This window comes from Numenius arquata, chromosome 2 (assembly GCF_964106895.1).
Source record: "Numenius arquata chromosome 2, bNumArq3.hap1.1, whole genome shotgun sequence".
NCBI lineage: Eukaryota > Metazoa > Chordata > Aves > Charadriiformes > Scolopacidae > Numenius > Numenius arquata.
The window spans coordinates 78,295,598-78,313,980 of record NC_133577.1 but is presented as its reverse complement, the minus strand read 5'-3'; the positions used below and the strand labels follow the sequence as shown (position 1 = coordinate 78,313,980).

The 18,383-nt window shown below is 52.2% G+C and overlaps 1 protein-coding gene across 1 annotated transcript; it reads left to right on the top strand.

The window, feature by feature from the left end:
* The first annotated feature begins 2,334 nt into the window (after nt 1-2,334).
* LOC141462493 (suppressor of cytokine signaling 1-like) lies at nt 2,335-3,018 on the top strand. Its single transcript, XM_074144365.1, has one exon. The coding sequence runs from the start codon at nt 2,335-2,337 to the stop codon at nt 3,016-3,018; it is 684 nt and encodes a 227-aa protein (XP_074000466.1).
* Nucleotides 3,019-18,383: the final 15,365 nt, after the last annotated feature.

Below are 18,383 nucleotides of genomic sequence, written 5' to 3'. Positions count from 1 at the left end.
TGAGATTGGCAAAATTTCCGTTTGGACCCAAGAGGAGTTGCTGCTTGGGAAGAGCGGCTGCTGGTGGGAGCAAGGCTTCTCCTCACTCCCATCGAGGCTGTAGCTGCAGCCCTGGAGGCAGCTGGCAGGAGTATGACCTTCTTTTTCTATAGTAGCTAATGTCAGAGGGCTCTATAGCTTCCCTGCCCAGCAGAGAGGAGAAGGAAAAGGGTAGAGATGCTGCAACTTCTGGTGACGCCTACAGTGCTGAGTTTTTGGTGGTGATAGATGGCCCTAGACGCTGCACGTGGTGACTGTGTTTACTTGCGTTCTGCTCACTAAATCAACTTCCCCTAAGATTTATTCTGACTTGCTGAGCCATCTGAGCAGCTTTTAACTGCTGCCTTTTTTTTTTTTTAAATGGAAAAGAAAAAACCCGACTTGATTAACTCCTTCCTACCCCTCCCACCTTTCTCTAAGCGTGGAATTTCCCTCCCGCAGTGACACTTAGGTAAAGGGCAGGATCTGCAGCATTCAGAGTGATTCCAGGGACGTTAGCTGCTTGTGGACTGCAAATCACAGGGCTAAAAAACGGAGAAGCTTCCCAGGCTGCTCTTGGAAGGGGTGTTTATGGCTCCGTGTATGGAGACTACCTGAAAACTACATTATTGGTGTTACTGATAAGTGTTGAGAGAGGTGTTAGGAGGGAAAAGATGACTGTAGGCAAGGCAATGCTGGGCAGATGCCTCCTTTCCAAAACTACTGTGCCTATGCGAGGGGAAAATATTTGGCCCTGCTGCTCCATGTACTCTCCCCGGGCACAGAGTGGGTTCCCCATGGCCCTCCAGCTGGCATGAGCACTGAAAGGAGTGCCAGGCTTTTGAATAGGCAGAAAAGGGTGTGAGATATGGGGAACCTTGCAAGGAGCTAAGCCTAACCTGAAGCTCTCTCTCCAGAGCAAGCCCCCTGCAGGTCCCTGCACATTCCCTGGTGGGCTGCCTGCCCGCTATGATGCTCCCGCAAGTCTGGGGTGGGGGGGACAGCCAGAGACAGAAGAGCACATCTTTTCCTCCACTGCAGGCTGCGTGTCAGCAGTCTGTTCTGCTCCAAGCATGGCTGTGCTGTCAGCGAGTGTGACTGGGTTAATGGAGTATGTCAAGGGACCGAGGGCAGGGTTTGGCGGTGAGCTACTGACTTGTCAGGCCTGGGGAAGTGGTATGTAACAGCTCCGCTTCTCACACAGAATGAGCCTCTGGCTTGGGGCTGTGGTTTCTATGTTAATGCATATATATATACACACACAGACACACATGCAGAGTATGTATTTTTCATATAATTGAAATGACTTGGTTGGCTGATGGCAACGCTGGGCTCAGGAATCTGCATTTCTGAAAACAGACAGCCTGGTGATAACATGAGATGCAGGAGATTAGCAGGGTCGTGACAGTAAGGGAGGGCACTTTGAACACAGCACATGAGTGGAGGATGATGACTGGGAGAGGGCAGCATCATCTGCTGGCTAGGGGAGATGTCCCTCTGACAGAAACAGAAGTGAAATGCCTGAGCAGAACCATTCCTGGGACGCCATCAGTGTCTGGTGTTGGCATTAAGTGGTCTCATTCCTGGCAGTCCCAGCCCTGAAGTTGATGGTGTAACATTTCTTGAAGGAGTCTTGATCCAAGACCTTTGCTTTCTCCTGACACAGTGAAACAGGTCCTGGGATGAGGGAGTGGTTCATGGGGTTTGGTGGAAAAGGCTTATTCCCATTTTCTGCTTCTTCTAAGTCCTGTTGTCTGTCCTTTGTTGGAAAAAGGGTTGGAGAGGTGTGAGGAAACCTTTCTGCATTTCACTGAGTGACAAAGTGAACGATACTTTCCTGCTTTGGGAAATTTTTCCCTTCTGATTTGGAGTGTCATTTCCCCTTGCCAGTCTCAAGGCCACTCTGAAAAGCCCCTAAACATCCAACAGAGGGAAATCTCGAAATACTGAGGTCTCCTAGCTTCCAACCAGCCTGCTGAAGGGTGTGCTGGGGAGCCCCTAGCTGTGAATCACGGCAACCCAGTGGATGCAGAGCTCTGTAAGGTGCTGCCTTGCACTGGAGGAGACCCAGCTGGAGCCCTTCCTGTATATATTTCCTTTGTTGTCCCTACAGCTGTGGGTCAGGGACATACAGAAACTCCTTGGCACCCTCTTTGGTACTCTTGCTGCTGTCTTCTCCTTGTGAAGTGTATTCCCTTGCCCAGTTAGAAGAGGGTATTGGTTTTGCCTCATTCTCCTTCTGTCCTGCAGGCTGGATGCAAAGGAGGAAGCGTAGTAAAGGCATCATCTTTCCAGGATCCATGGGCTCTTTGAGAGATGATCAGAGGGAGGCCAGATGATCTGCACAACACGCACACCACTGTTTCTCGTCCGCAAAGGCAGCATCGGAGCGTTCTCCCCAGCCCCGCGCCCCCCAGCTTACCCGATCGTTTCCGGATGTTTCGCAGCTGCGAGTGGGAGGTCCTGGAGCGATCCCTCAATATCCTCCAGGCCAGTGACTTCTACTGGGGCCCCTTGTCCGTGGGGGAGGCTCACGCCAAGCTCCAGCGGGAGCCCGTCGGCACCTACTTGGTGCGGGACAGCTCGCAGGGGAACTGCTTGTTCAGTCTGAGCGTGCGGATGCCGACAGGGCCCGTCAGCCTTCGCATCTCTTTCCAGGAGGGCTATTTCCGCTTGAAGAACTGGTTTTCGGACTGTGTGGTCCGGCTGCTGGAGCTGGTGGTGGCGGGCACCCGGAACAACCCCTTGCACTTTGATGAGATGGGAGGAACTCCCCTGGTCTTTTCCGAGCCGCTGTGCCGGAGTCGCCGGGCAGTGCCCACACTGCGAGAACTGTGCTGCCGGAGCCTGCCCGCTGGTGCTGCGACAGGGGATGGAGCAGGACTGGGGGGCTCCTTGGGGGTGCGCCCAAGGGAGGAGGTGGTCTCGCCCCTGGGTGGAAGGGAAGAGTCAGAAGGGAGCATCATCCCCGGTCCTTCTCCATCCTGGACTGGGAGATGATGGGGGGCTGCACGTGGGAGGCATAAGGAGGTGCGTTTTATGTGGCCATGCTGGTGGGATGCACACCATGCTGGTGGGGCTGGACTGGCTGCTGGGAGAGGAAGGGGAGGGCAGGGGGAGCAGGGCTTGAACCCGCTGGCTGTGACAGCTGTGTCCTCGTATGTGCACAGCATGTGTGGTGTTCCCCAGGGATGCCTGGGGTAAAGCCAATCTGAAGAGGAGCAGAGATTTACCCCCCACACACCAAGTCCTGCTCTTTGCTCCATTTATAACTTACGAGCTTCAGAAGAGGATGAGCTGCCTGTCCTCCCAGGTCAGCCCTGTGTTTTCCTCTATCCCAAAGTGCTTAATCTCATTTCTGCTACAGATCTGCCCTCTTGAAGTGGTATGGCTGAGACGGTGCCACAGCAGTGGGATGCAGCTTGGGCATCGGTGGGCACGACGCCTGTGCCGACCGGATATCCCCATAGTCGTGGCGGAGCAAGGGCACATTTTACTCCTCGCAGCATGAATGCCCGATGCCTGCCACTTCAGAGGCCAGTGTTTGCACTAGAGGGAAACCACTGCAGCCATGTACGTTACGTGCAGCTTCACTGGCTTTTGCGTTGCTTTATTTCAACAGATTTTTGGGAGTGCAGATGAGTTACGTTATACTAAGGGTATGGTGTTCCTGTGGAGGTGAACCTGGTCTGGAGAGTCGGGTCTGCCCCGGGAGAGTGTGAACCGATGGTATCCAGAGCCCTTTCTTATGCTCATCTGATAGTATGCTGCTGCCCTCTATAGAAAGTTAGAAGAGGGCTTCGTTTTGCCTCAAAAAAGGCAAAGAATTTTTTATATAAAACTTAAAAAAAAATTTAATAAACTTGGTTTTTTACTTATTTTTAAAAGTCAATGAATACATGGCTATATTTTCATTCTCTTGCAGTGTTGGATGCCCAGTCAGACATGGCAATCAAACTGAAACTGAACAAGTGAATTTCTTATAAAGACCAAAAGCAGGACATAAATGAATGGTCCTAGCTGGGAACAATAAACTTAATTCATCTTAAAGTCTAATCAAGTAAAGAATTTTCTAAACATAAGATACTTCCTAAAAATTTAGGGGTGAGATTTTCAGAAGTGTTTTTCACTGAATTTCACTGAATTTTTAGAGTTGGAAGGGACCATAAAGATCATCTAGTCCAACTCCCCCGCCGAAGCAGGATTGCCCAGAGCATGTCAGAGCATGTTACTCAGGACTGCATCCAGGCGGGTCTTGAAAATCTCCAAAGAGATTCAAAGATTTTTTAGTACCTTAAAATTTGTACTGAGTGTTTGAAAGAAACATGAGTAACTCAAGAACAGAGCACAGAATCAGTGAACTCAAACTGGTGAGGATGAGTACGAATGAGAGGAACAGAGTCGGCTTAAATAGGGTTATGGTTCATTTCAGGGGTGGAGGCAGGTATGATGTATTTGAAGTAAGTGACTGAAAACAGCTATGTGAAAGGAGAAATTCAGATACTGTAAAATTTGAGCCAAGCTGTTTTGCGTGCTGCCAGGGATCTGCAGCCATGCAGGCAGCCTGCTGAGCTCACCCTGACTTTCCCCTTCAGACCTGTATGGTGGGGGGAAAAGCCAAATGTGGAGAGAGATTACTCTGAATTTGCTCTTTTGGCTTTGGGTATCTTACCTGAGGAAGCAAAGCGTGTGGTCAGCACAGAGAGAGAGACAGGGCGTGATTCATCACAGGAGCCTAACTTAGACACTCAATTATTCTCTGGAGGGCTCTGTCGCTCTGCTGGTGCCAAGGTGCCTGGCCTCCTATCTCGGGGCACTGACTTATGAATGAAGGTAGTTAAATAAGTGCCAGAGAAGTGGCCGTCTTCTCTCTGCCGCCTGCTTCTCTTGGTCTGAGGGAGGCCAGGGGCAGCTGGGGTAGCCCTGCAGCAGCTGCGTCTCTCAGCCCAGCACAAAAGCACGAGCTGGGATCATTCACTATCGCAGGGTTCACATGCACTGCGGTGGCTGACACGTGGGTATGGTGTTGCTTGCTGCCGGAGCTGTAATCACATGCAGGGTCAGGGCAAAAAGCTAAGCAGGTAATTGCATCTGTCACCATCGCTAGGTCCATTAGAGGTGGTGAATTGGAGCCCTCGGATGCATGAGTCGGGCTGTGATGCCCTAGGTGAGGGCTGGGGCGCCCTGTGTGTCACGAAGGGGGCTGGGGTTTGACCCACCCTGAGAGAATAGTCCTGTGCATCCCCTGCTCAAACACACACACTGTCATTATGGGGTACTGGTATCTCCAGCTCCTGAAGCAGCCCTGTCTGAGCACCGTAACCCCTGCAAGGACCGGGGGTCTCCTCCTGCAGGCTCTGGCAGCAAAGGCCACCATCATCGTGGGCTGCATTAACAGGAGCAGTGCCAGTAGATGAGAGGAGTGATCACCTCCCTGTACTCGACACTCCTTAGACCTCAGTTAGAGCATTGCATCCAGTTTGGGGCTCCCTAGTGCAACATCAGCGCAATAAATCGGAGTGAGATTGGGAGGAGCGATGACCCCAAGAAGCTCAGGGGGCTAGAGCACTTGCCCTGTGAGAAGCTGAGCTCATTCAGCCTTGAGAGGAGATGGCTTTGGAGGGACCTAATAGCAGCCTGCCTGTACCTTCGAGGAGGCCAGCAAGGAGCCAGGCTCACCACAGTGGTGCATGGCAGACATAGGGGAAACAAGTCCAGGCTGGCGATGAGGAGACTTTGAGGCCAGTCATGAGGGGGGCGGTCGTGCAGTTTCATAGGGCAAGGAGGTGGGACTGGCCATGGAGAAGGTGGTGGTGGTGCTGTCACTGCTGTGCTTGCGAAGCCCCCTGCAGAGGGAGCTGGATGGGGGCAGTGCCAGCAAAGTGCTGTGGCATGTTGGTGAATGGAAAAACACTTCCCTCCTACTTCCCCCACACGACATGGAGCTTCCCTGGGTCACACATGTGCTCTGGGTGCTGCTGCCTGCCAGGAGTTTGGCCTGGGCTTGGAGACCATGCTGTTGCTCACCCTCAATGCTCTTTAGGCAGAGCTCCAGCAGAGCACAAGTCTCCTGTAGCTCCTACACCCACCCTGCCAGCCCTTGTGAGCATCTCAGGTGGCTCCGGGCACCTGTGTTTTGGGACCGTGCCCTGGCTCTCAGGTGAAGTCCCTACCTCAGCGGGGTCTGCTGCACGGCTGCCCTCCCTCACTGCCTGCCACAGAAGAAGCGAGTCCGGCTCTGCCACCCCGGGCACCCTGCCCATCCCCTTGAACCTTTTCTTCCTTGGAGGTGTCATCGCTGAGGTCCCTTGGCTGCCTTCCCGCTTTCCCAGGAAGCGGGAAAAGAGCGGGCTAATTTCTTACACATTTATAACTGAGCACAGGAATGCTTCTGTTTTATGGCCGCGGTTATAGCTCGCTGAGGGAAGAGCTTTCGAACTAGATTGCTCTGACCTGGCTGTGAACCATTCTCATTTGGCCGAAAACGAGCATCTTGGGTTGTATGGCTGGGGGCTGTGGAAGAGCCCTGTTAGCAGCCAGGATTGTGCCTTAGGAAAATCTCACCAAGGGAGGAGGAAATAGTTTGGATTTTAATAAAGTCTACTTTATTTTGCTCATTTATATTTTTTTTTAATTGCACAGCAAGAGCTCATCTCTGTCTTACAAGTCAGTCAATTCCATGCAGGGCTGTAGCGAATTGATTTGAGATCTGTGGATGAAAAGCAGTGAATGACTGCCAAGCATTGTTATATTGTGGAAGTTTAAAGCACATTATGGGTGAGTATGCTCATTATTCCCAAGGAGAGGTCACTTTGCAGATCAGGATTGGTGCAAGAAAGGAAACCAATTTGGGAAAAACAGGACTGTGAAAAGTGCATCGGCTGTGGTAGGTTTTGCAGAGTCCTCCTTTGTTTTCTGCTTGGACATTGGAAGAGAAACCTTTTTCCATCAGCTCTTGAGAAAAAGATGTACAAAGTAAAACTGTAAGGGTGACTTCAAATAACGTCCTGCTGCTTTCATTAACAAGTGGGAGACATTCACTGTAATCACCCTGCCTCTGAACCGGTCCCTTTGCCGTGTAGGAGCAGCTCCTGGTGGCCTGCATCCAAATGTTTCTTTTGGTGGCTCCTAAAGGGACTTATAAAGAAATTACAAACTTCCTCCCAACCCCTTGAGCACCATTCAGGGAATAGAAGAAAATTGTTTGCATTTTTATATGTTATGTTATACATTTCTCCAGCTGACTCATTTCAGTTTGTCGAGGAAAGTTATACAGCCTCACAGATGTTTTTTTTCAACTGTTCTTTCTAACAGCAGAAGTTGAAAAGTTTAGTCCTTGAGAGAGGGGCTTTCTCTAACGGGCTGCAAAGGGCCTGGATTTCAGTCCCGACATACCGGAGGCATCCAGCAGGAAACTGCTCTTCATCTGCTCCTGACTAGCTGTCGGTTAGCAGTGCTCTGGGGCCCCAGGGGTTAATTTCCCAAAATCCTCTGCTGAAACTTGTTAATAACTTCCATATGTACCCATGTGTGTGCACAGGAGGGGCCCCACAGCCAGCAGCTCTTGTAATAATCCTTGATTACCTCTGACATAAGGGTCTGTATGCTATTAGGGATCTGCCTTGATGGATCAGGATTCACCGAAAACCACAAGTTTGTGCAAACACATTTCAAAAAATTTATTAACATATGGGCATCCTCAGTGTTTGGAAATGAGCTCCTCCTAGGTAGGCAAGCTTCAAAATAAAACCTTCTGTGTACACACAGCTGGGTCTGGGTTTTGAACCCTTACCCTGATGTCCCTCCCAAAATGTGTGTTTGCATCATTAGTGTTCAAACATGCTAAACCCCTTCATTTACAAGAGTACCTTGGTTAGGGGAATGTGATGGTTTTGTCCAATTGAATTAATTTTGCACCAATTCTTTGGATGTCTGGCATCAGTAAAGTTACAATAACTGCATGCACTGGAGCTTTCTGCCTGCCCTGTGCTGTTGCCTGGTGCAAAGGCAGAGGGACTGAGGGCAGCTTTCAAAGGGAGAGCGGGTGTCAAAGGAGAGGGAGATGCGGCAGAGCCCCTCTGTGCCTCCTGATGCCTCCCTGCAGAGCCGCCCAGGTCTCGGTGTGCTCCCCGCTGCCTTCTGATCTCAGCTGGGGCTGGCAGAGCTGGGGTTTTGATTCAGGCAGAGCAGAGGACTTCCAAACGCTTCCCATGTAAGGGCTGGCTCGATAGACTAGGACTTTTCAGCCGGGAAACGAGATGGCTGAGGTCTGCAGCAGAGATCTGTGAAGCCTAAATGCCATGGACTAGGTGAAGAAGTGTTTTGTTAAAAAAATGAGGAGGCATTTGATGAAATACGCAAGTGCAAGACTCAAAAGAAACAAAAGGAGACATTTAATCACGCAACGAATAGCTTAAGCTGTGGAAGTCCCAGCCACAGGCCACCGGTGAGGCTAACTAATTTGTGGGTACAAAAAAGGATTAATGGTGATTAATGGAGCACCTCCGGAGGAGGAAAAGCTGAGGTGGGAAATAGGGGAGAGGTGGGATTCAGGTGCAGCTTTGAGCTCTGTGCCTCGTTGGGCACACCTCTACTATGGCAGGAGGCTGGGAACAAGCCAGCCGAAGCTCAGTCTTGGGCTCAACAACGTGGGGTGCAGCCCAGGCCAGCAGAGCCAGCTGCTCCACAGGGAATAGCTCCAGGTGTGCATGGAGCTCCTGGAACCTGCGCTGGGGCCTCTCGAGGCAGAGGGGGTGTCTGCACATGGCAGCCCCGTTCACCCACCCACACGGCATGCAGTTGTGTGCCCTGCCAGTGGTTTGATGGCAGCCCCAGTGGGAGCAGCCCTTGGGCACTTCCTCCCAGCTTTCATGAGTGGAAAAATGGGGACACCCATCCGATGCCTGGAGGCAAGCACCAGCACAGGAGAAAAACATCACCATCATCCAGAATGAGTGAAGGAGTCTGAAAAATAGTCTGACTTGTCAGCTGAGGGCATCGGGGAGGTCAGCATCAGCCTGAGGTGATAGCTGGGGTGGCTGTGCTCAGCCGTGCTGGTTGAGGCAGGGCTGGGGGGTCCCAGCCTGACTAACCTCTTGTCAGAAAGGAACTGCACAGCTTTGAAGAAGCTGTGCAAAACAACATCTAGCGCTGGCAGCCTCCTAGGTCTGTGTTTGATTCACCCAACCCAGAGCAAATAACACGCATACGCATTTAAAGAAGATTTTCTGGCTCCTGGACTACCTGCTTTGCCAAGACACCACCCTTTCCTTCAGAGCTCTCGACTTTCGAGCTGGTCCCAGCTGCCATTGAAACCAATGACCAGATTGTTGTTCCCCTCAGAAGATTTGGATTTGACCCCCCCACCTTGTTTTGTCAGGCCGATGTGAGCAAACGTGGGTTTTCCACACTAAACGTAATCAAAACAAACCCTGCTCCCACTGGCTTCTGCAACAAATCATGCTGGGGGAATTGCTGGCATTCGGCATGATTAGCCCAAGCGCAGATGCCTTCCAGCTCGTAAACAATAGCCTAAAGGATTGGAGAGGATCACAAACAAAGCACTTACAGACAAGACAGCATTTTCAAAAGGGACTTGAGAGCTTATGTCCATTGGGGGTTTGTCTTTTAAAAATAAACCAGAAGTAAACAAATTGACGAAGACGGCTCTGAAGAATCTGAGAGAACGAAAGTGAGAAGACTGGTTGCAATATTCCAAAAATTAAGTTGGCGAAAAACTTGGGGCAGGAATAATGGGTCCATTTAGACTCCTCAACAAAATGTGTCCACAGCCTTGGGGATGGGCAGGTATCAGAAACCCCACCTGTCTGTGCTGATGAGGTCAGGTGGGACGTGGAAGGGATGCAGGAGAAGACTCTGCTCCAATTCACAGGAGAGGAAAAAAAATCCCTTAAAAAGCAGTGCAAGCAACAAAAGAATTAGGCAACTTGTGTTTGTTCAGTTTTATGGGGATTCAGTCTGAAAGGGACATTCCCTGCACTGTGACAAATAGCTGTGAATTTCATGGAATTACAGAATGGTAGGGGTTGGAAGGGACCTCTGGAGATCATCTAGTCCCAACCCTCATACCAAAGCAAGTTCACCCAGAGCAGGGTCAAGTCCAGGTGGGTTTTGAATACCTCCAGAGAAGAGACTCCACAACCTCTCTGGGCAGCCTGTTCCAGTGAATGGGAGCTGTGGTGGGATCTTGCCAGCTTCACCGTAACTGAGATGGCATTGCAAGTAATGCTGAGTCCAGAAAGATGCCAGCATCTGTTGCATCTTCCCTGGTTCTGTGTGTGCTGGGAACATGCACACACAGCAAACCCGTTCTTTTGAAAGCTTCAGCCTGAAAGGTAGCAGCTATTCTGACAGTAGAGCATGTACATTAGCACAAGGTATGTTCCAGGTCCTTGCTGCTAGACTTTTAGGTGCATCTTGGGATTCATTGAATCTCAAGCCCAAAATAATACCGGTGCAAATCCAGACGTTCTAAGTACTATCCATCCTCTAGGTTGTAACCCTTGCTCTGTGGTACTGGGTGGGTGGGGAAGAACTGATGGCTCCATTTATCCTTGGACTTCTGTGAAGAGCTCTCTGAGGAATTGGGATGGGAGAGCGGGGTGGTGGAGAGCAGGAGTTGATCTTTTCCTACTCATACAGACTGTGCAGGGAATCGGCCAGATACGAAGGCAGCTCTAATGTACATGCTGAAATACCTAAAATAAGCCATGCAAACAAATCAGTCGTATGTTATCCAGATGGGACTGTTCAAATCCAATAATAGCAGTAAAGTGCTCCCGAACTCTGTGGAGAGAGAGATTATAGAAGGATCAGGTATAATTATAGTGCCGTATTATTACCATTCTCATCATTCTTTCTAACAAAGCTTTTCAATAGGATGAAAAACTTCTTGCAGGAGAACATAATGTGTTTGCTGGCATTTTTTTCATTCTTCCTTCCAAGGCTGTTCAAGTCAGTCTCTGTAAATGGTGTTAATAAATACCATAATGATCCTGGACTGTACTATCTTTCAGACAATACCTTCTTTGGCATCTCTCTGTGGCCTTGACCACAGCAAGCTCTTCTCCTGAAACACCTCACTGTTGCTACCACTAGTGAGAGCACCAGCAAAAATACCCTGCTGCTGCTCTGATCCTTACCTTGATACGTGCACTTCCAAGCAGGATTAAGCAACGCCCTTAAAATATTAGTGGCTGTGAGTGGCTTGTCTATGTACTGATCCATAGCTGGAGTAATACACATGGAATTACTTATTGAATATTATCTACTTTGGACAAAGTCACAGAGCTGGTGATACATATCTGCAGGTGTGAGTGGATGTTCTCTCTGACCTGAGTCTGTCTCCTCTGAATGCCACCAGGGCTTGTGGGTTATCAGAATAAGACCCTGGGCAAAATGGGCATGGGAAACACGCTTCCTAGTGCGCGGGTTGGTCTTGTGGCCTGGCATCACTGGGAGAAAGAAAAAAGCCTCCCAGCATTTTTCAGCAGTATCCCTTTCCGGGTCACTGCAGATTCCTGGAAGTATTGCTGTCGGAGGAGCCTGAGGTGCAAGGGAGCCATGCTCGCCGCGAAGGCACAGCACAGCCCTACAGCAGCTCTGCAACCCAGCATGGACTTCCCGGGGAGGGGATTTCTCACAGGAGGGAAGTCCCAGGTGGCTCTTCCACTTCTGCCTCTCCCCTGGCCTCAGAACAACTTAGTGTGGGGAAAAGCTGCCGGTGAGTGTGTAGATGGTAAAAACTCTACCGACGCATCTCATTCTTAATCTGCAGCGCACCCTGCGTTGCCGTCTTCACCGCCCTGAATTGGTGAAACCCTCACACCTCTCTCAGCCCCAGGAGATGCCCCATGCCTGTGTCAAGTGTTGTGGTGTGGGAGGGCATCTCTCCCAGGCTTCATGTCTCCATGCCAGGCTCACCTGCAGGACCCGGGCAAACCAGGAGGAGAGGCTGTGCAGTTCAAACAGAGGCAGCAGGCTTGGGAAGGATGGGTTAGGTTTGTTTCTTTGGGCGGGAGGAAGGGGGTTTTGCTGAGGTGGGGCTTTCTCTTTTCTCCTTCTCTTCTCTCCCCTGAGCACCTTGGCAGAGCTTTGCTCTCAGCTCAATGAAAGTAGGGCAGAGTCTAACCACATTTCAAGCTGTCTGCGTTTTTGGATTCTGGGTAACTGCGATCTCTATCTGTTCCTAGAAAAGATTTAAACAACTTATAAACCACAGCTGGGCAGAGATAATAAAGGAAGCAGTACTGGGGTGGGGAAGGATCTCCCCAGCGCATGCAGAGTGGGGAGAGCGGGCCTGCGGGAGAAACCGTGGGCCCGACTGTGGTAGAGGGTCTCCGTATGGCTACTTGGGCTGTGGGGGGACACAAGGGGGATGCTTAGGGAAACCTCAGCAAGTATTAGTAGCTAGGTATAAAATGTGTGTGTACATGTATATACATGCATATACACACACACACGTATATATAAAGAGCAAGTGGAGATACATTTAGCCACAGGAGAAGGGATCTGAACCTCGCTATGGTATCCACCTAGTTCTACCTCTGTGCACTTGTTCTCACTGTGTCACCATGCAGATCGGACATGCTTCCTCTTGCACTCCAGGGTATTTTGCCCATTTCCCATCCCTGTTCAACCCGCATCTACCATCGCACAGCTTTACAGGCAGGAGAGACCTTTTTCACTGGAGGGTTTGGAGTGTGTTTGGGCTCAGTTCCCAATCTCCAGGCCCACAGAGAGGTTCAGAAAACCCCTCCCAGGTCTCTCACTGCCTCGGCTGCTCCCAGCAGGCTCAGCAGTACTCTGCAAGGCTTTGAAAAATAAAACCCAATGATGATCCTCTTGCATGAGGCCAAAATTACTGATCCTTGTTCTGCAGTCCTGACAGCCAGGGATGTAGACAGCAGGTGGAAAATTGGGGGGTGGGGAGGGAAGACAGAATGAAACACATTTCTGTATTGGCAAAAATCCTAGCAGAGAGATGGTTCTTCCAGCAAATGCTTTTGCCAGGATGCTTTATTTAGTTTGGATAGCCAGAATAGGGTCTGGTGGCAAAAAGATGTTTTTTCACCCTAGGAGAGTGTGCTATAACAGCTGTATCAGCCTGTGTATTCTCCACAGTTCACAATAAAAACAAAGTTGAGGAATTAATAGGAAAAAAAAAAAAGCAATATTCATTTGCCAGTGAGATACTTAGCTACTTAATCCCTTCCCAGCCTGCCCCCCAGGAACTGGCAGAGGCCTGGTGTGCATGACAAAAGCTGTGCCAATCTAAAGTGGGGTGCAACTCCACGCATGTGTCTGCTGCTGACGGGGCTATGCTTGTTCCTGAAGTTGTTATCACTGTGATGAGGGTTGTGCCCCCCAACACCCTGAGCTGAAGGGAAGGGAAGGGGAGGGGAGGGGAGGGGAGGGGAGGGGAAAAAACCCAGAAAAAAGCAAGGGGAGGAATAGAGGAAGCAATAAGGTGGTCTGGGCACAGAAGAGGGCAGGGTCTCCCTGAATGAGCTTGGGGGGAAAGAGCTTGGATTTCAGGGCAGCTGTGGAGCAGGCCTGGGTACCCAGAGGTGGTCAGAAGCTGTTCCCTGCCAGGGTGCAGGCAGCCAGGGCTGGCACAGGCGGCTGGCTTGAAGCAGCACTTGCTGGGGCCGGAGCAGCTTTCTTTTGCAGATGAGGCCAGAAGGGCCATCTGGCGAGGCCGTCGCTGGCAAGGATCGGTCCTGCAGCTCCCTTGCAACCACTGCCACCTTGTCCAACACAATCCTCCCTGTGTCTGCCCTGCGCAGGACCCAGCCCCTGCCAAACCTGCCTCCCTTCGTCCCTTTCAGAGAGGATGTGCAGTCCTTCACTTGGGAGGATTTCAGGGCATGACATGCACATCTCAAGGCGTGCAACTGGCAAGGAGAGGGGTTGGGGGCTCCTGTTTTAAGAGAGCATGGCTAGGAGCTGTCGGCAGCATGCCCTACTCCTGGCCAGCATCCCACCCCCAGCATTTTTGCTGCTAATGTGAGAAAGTTGGGGCTGGCGCGGCAGTGGCACCTCAGCGCTGGTGACACATCCCGTGGCCGTGGGAGGGCTGTGTGCCTGTGACTCCTGCTCTCATACTCCTACAGGGGATGGTGAGGCGTGCTGCCGGGGAGCCGACAGCAGCCGCACGCCCGTGGGGTGCAGTTTGTAGAGGCACTGATTTGAGCATGCCCCTGTTAAGGCAACCACGGTGAGCTAAACACCATCAACGGAGCCTTGACGAGTGCAGCGTCACCAGTTAGCGGCATGAAATAGGCACCTGGGTTTGGCTGGTGATGGAAAGTATGTAAAAGGCTTTCCCAGGAAAAATCAGTGTACAGATCATCTCTGCTTCCTCGCCTGCTGCAGCCAGAGCCCAGCCGGGGGCCCACGCACGGTGCCAGGAGGCCTCTGCAAGCTGAGAAGTATCATTCATAATAAAACCACGCTCCCCACCAGCGCTGGCAGGAGTTTCCCGAGCGCCCTGGGCGTAGGAGGGACAGGCTTGCGAGCGGCTGGGGCAGACGGTGCCAGGCAGTGGAGGCCACGCTGCCCACGGCTCCCCACGTTTCGTCATCCCCCCCGCTGGGGGCTGCTGCCCCCCAAAGGGCTCAGCAAAGGTGACTCAGTCGTGACTGTGGCCACCGTTGCCAGAGCTGGGGCTGCCACGGGGCTACCGGAGGGGCGTGTGGGGTGACAGGTCCCGGTTGTTGTGGGGACAGTGACCTCCGGCAGCAGCGGGGGGGGGGGGGGGGGGGCGGTGAGGAGGGCGGCAGGTTGGGAGCGGGGATGGATGAAACCCATTGCAGCAGGACCATGTGTCCGACAGAGCCTAAAATAAGGTTTATTTTCCTTTTTCGCGCCCCGTCTTCCGCTTGCTGCCGCCGAACAGGCAAACTGCTACCCTGCAGTATCCGCAGCTTGCTGAGTAAATGTTGTTCTTCGAGTTGTTGATTACGGTTAATTAGCATCAATTTTGCCTTAAATGGATGCTAGTTGCGCTCGTTTCCTCCGGGGTAGCCCCGTAGGCTGCGGTGCTGCTGAGCCGAGGAGAGACCGGGTGCGAAAGGCGGCGGCTCCCCCGGTGACCGTGACCGTGACCGTGACCGTGACCGTGGAGGGGGACAGAGGGGGTGACCGGGCCCGGCCAAACACGGGGTTTTTCGCCCACTTCATTTTCTGAGCCACCCGTACGAGCCCGGCCCCGGTCGCCTGAGCTGAAACGCAGGTGGCCACAAACCCTCAGCTGGGCTGGCACAGGACCCCTCGGCTGACCGGGACGACGAGTAAGTCACCTGCCCCGAAAGTTAAAAAAAAAAAAAATATACGGTCATCGCCGCTTAAGGCACCCCGGGGCCGGGGCGGGCCCCGCCGGGTGGAGGCGGTGGCGGCCGGGGCGACGGCGCCATCTTGTGGGCGAGGGCGCGGGTTGGCGGGCAACGGCCGCCGCCCCTCAGCCCCCGCCCCGCCAGCGGGCCAGGCCGGGGTTCCGAGGCGGCGGGGCTTGTGTCAGTCTTGCCATAGCCGAGGTGGCCCTGCTGTCCCTCCCGGTGCGGGTGAGCTGCCCTGAGGGAAGCTTTACGCCCCTTGCGCGAGTGGATCAAACATGGCAGCTGTGGCCCCACAGCAGCCCCAGGGCCTGGCTAGGTGGACGTTCTCCTGGAAGGTGTCAGCGTGAGGATGTAAAGAAGTCCTTCCAGGCAAAGCCCCTGGGCTGGCCACCCGGGCTGCGAGAGGGGAACCTGTGAAGGGGAGCCGTAGGGAAGGCCCCGAGGATGAGGTGCAGCCCCCAAGAGCCCACCAGGTGTGTGGGGATAATTTAGTCCTTGGGAATCTTTCCAGTGGATGAACAGAAAAAGAGCAGAAGCAGGGTGATTTCTGAGGCAGACTCATTTTGCTGGTGAAAGGGAATTAACAGAAGTGCCCCCTCCCTTCCCCACGGTAGTGTCAACACCTTTCTTTGCCTGGTTTCCCCCCCCCCCCCCCCCCGAGCCGCTGATTGTTCTCTTCCCTAGAGCGGTTCAGCGGGTGGGAATGGTAGCGAGGGCATTGGCAGCTTTTTACCTCGGCATCATCCAGCCCTGCTGAGAGGCACTCGACACACAACAGTGGTAAAAAAGGCTGGCAGAGGTACGGCCCCGCTCTCCTATCGCTCCTGCCGCCAGACGGAGGGGAAACCGTACGCCGCAGAGTCTGGGGTTAGAGGAGTCAAAGAGATTGTGAATCCTCGGAGGTGCGTGCGTTGCCGCTGGCTGGCTTTCAGCGACAGGGGGATTGAGCTGGTGTCTGACAAGGCAGCAAATCCGGAGCTGCCGTGCTGGGGAATGCTCTGAAGCGCGCTCTGCAATCAGGCTGGTTGAGTTGCTGCAGCTCTTCTCTGCGCCAAGCCGTGTTTCTCTTTTGGATGGTTGTGGTGTTAAACGCTTCAGCAATAAAGAGGCTTTGTTGTGGTCTCCGCAGCATCGCTTTTGCCTTGGCTAGCAGCAGCCTTTTTGTTTGAATAAATGCTTTCCCTGGAGTTGGCTGTGGGGGCATGTGTGGGCACGTGTGTGTGTGTGTGTGTATGTGTGCGCCTTTACTTGTGGGTGTACGTTGGACCCAGCTGTGAACAGGCAATTCTGGTAGGTTCCGCACTTGCCCAAACTTGTTGTTGTTCGTGCGCGCCAGAACAATGTGCTTTTCCTCACGGCTGGGAACGCTGGCCACTGTCGCAGGCTTTTAACAGCGCTTGAGTGAAATTAATGGCCGCTTTCCAGCTACAAGCAGAAACTGTTGCTAGCACCTGGCCCAATCCTGTGTTTAGAGTTGGGAAGTTATCAGCATTTGCTGCATCCAAGGGAGGAACTGAGCCATACAGATCCCGGCCAATCTGTGCTGTGGCAGGGCTGCAGCTGGACAGGCAGTTCTCTCCTTGTTATGCTGCAGGGACTAGCTCACACGCGGCAGTGTACTGTATAATACAGGAGTGAAGGCCATGCAATGACCTCTTCCTTTGGAGCTTTGTAATTTATTTCCTTTGGCACAGGTATCCTGGTTAGTTCCACCTAAGTTTCAGGGGAATCAGTTCAGCACTGCTACAGGCTGGTAATAAAAACACACAACTCCCCAGCTTTTCCTCATCTTCCTCCCATTTATGTCTCCAGGGTTAAAACCCAGTCCAGAATCCCCAGACCAAATTGAATTAGAATTTAACATTCAAAGATTCAGGCTCCCTTTAGGCTCTAAGGAACAGAATGTCATCCTGTCTCGCAGTTAATAGCTGCTGGGTAGTCGTTTCAAAGCCATTTCTTTTCAGTGAGCTCTACCATAGCAAATTCCAGCAGTGAATGTATTTCTGGCCTGGCCGTGCCTTTAATCCCACAGCTGAGTCTTACGTGTGATCTCTTTTGAAATGCTAGATCTATGTATTTTTTTTTTTTTTTAATTCCAGACAGCGATATTTCTAGGACTTGGCATTTAGAGTGGCAACAGGGTTGTTTATAGGAAGAGAAGGGAAAAGACGGAAGGAGGATGTTGACCTAGCAGCCCTACAAACCTACCGCACTTAATCCACTTATCGCTCTGAATTCCTGAAGCAGATAAATGCTGATAACAGTTAAAACACATCACTGACAGGAGCAGCATGTTCTGTCCTCTAGAAATACATCAACACTGGAAATTGCAAAGCTGCACGCTACCATGGGAATGAGTGTGATACAAGAGCTGAGGAAGCCCTCACTGTTCAGCACAGTTCTTCCACAGGAGGGTAGTCAGCCCCTGCCCCCTTCTCCCTCCCTGCCCCCTTCTCCCTCCCTGCCCCAACTACCTTGAGATGCCGTTTGGGCCTGAGAAATGCTGCCGAGTGCTGTTGTGATCCCACAGCCCCCCGCAGCCACAGCTGCCTGATCTGTGCCTACATATCTGAAATACCAAGTGGGCCCCATGTGTCTTGTTACCGCTCTTGATTGTCCTTGCTGCTCAGCGTTAAGACCTGCGAGGAGCAATTTCCAGCTGAGACCAGCCCCGCGCTGCTCACATCAGGGTGTCTTGGGGAGAGGAGTTGGTTTTGGCTAATCTGAGCTAAACCTTCCCTGGAGGAGTGCAGCTGCTGCACCAGCCTTGCGGAGCCACACAAAGCCACTTGCTCCTCTCCCCATCTGTCAGGTCTCTTAGAAAGGTACCAGAGTGGTCCTTGGGGACAGGGGAAGCAGTGGCCGCAGCTGTATGCCCACCCCCTGTGTCAAGACCCCTTTCTCCTGAGGACCTGTCCCAGGCCCAACAGGGGGAAAAATGCTGTAAACTAAAGGTTGCTTTGGAGCAAACCTTGCTCCTACAAACTCCAAAGGGGTAAAACAACC

Coding starts and splice junctions, on each gene's coding strand:
- LOC141462493 (XM_074144365.1), top strand. CDS start 2,335: ATGATCAGAGGGAGGCCAGATGATCTGCACAACACGCACACCACTGTT.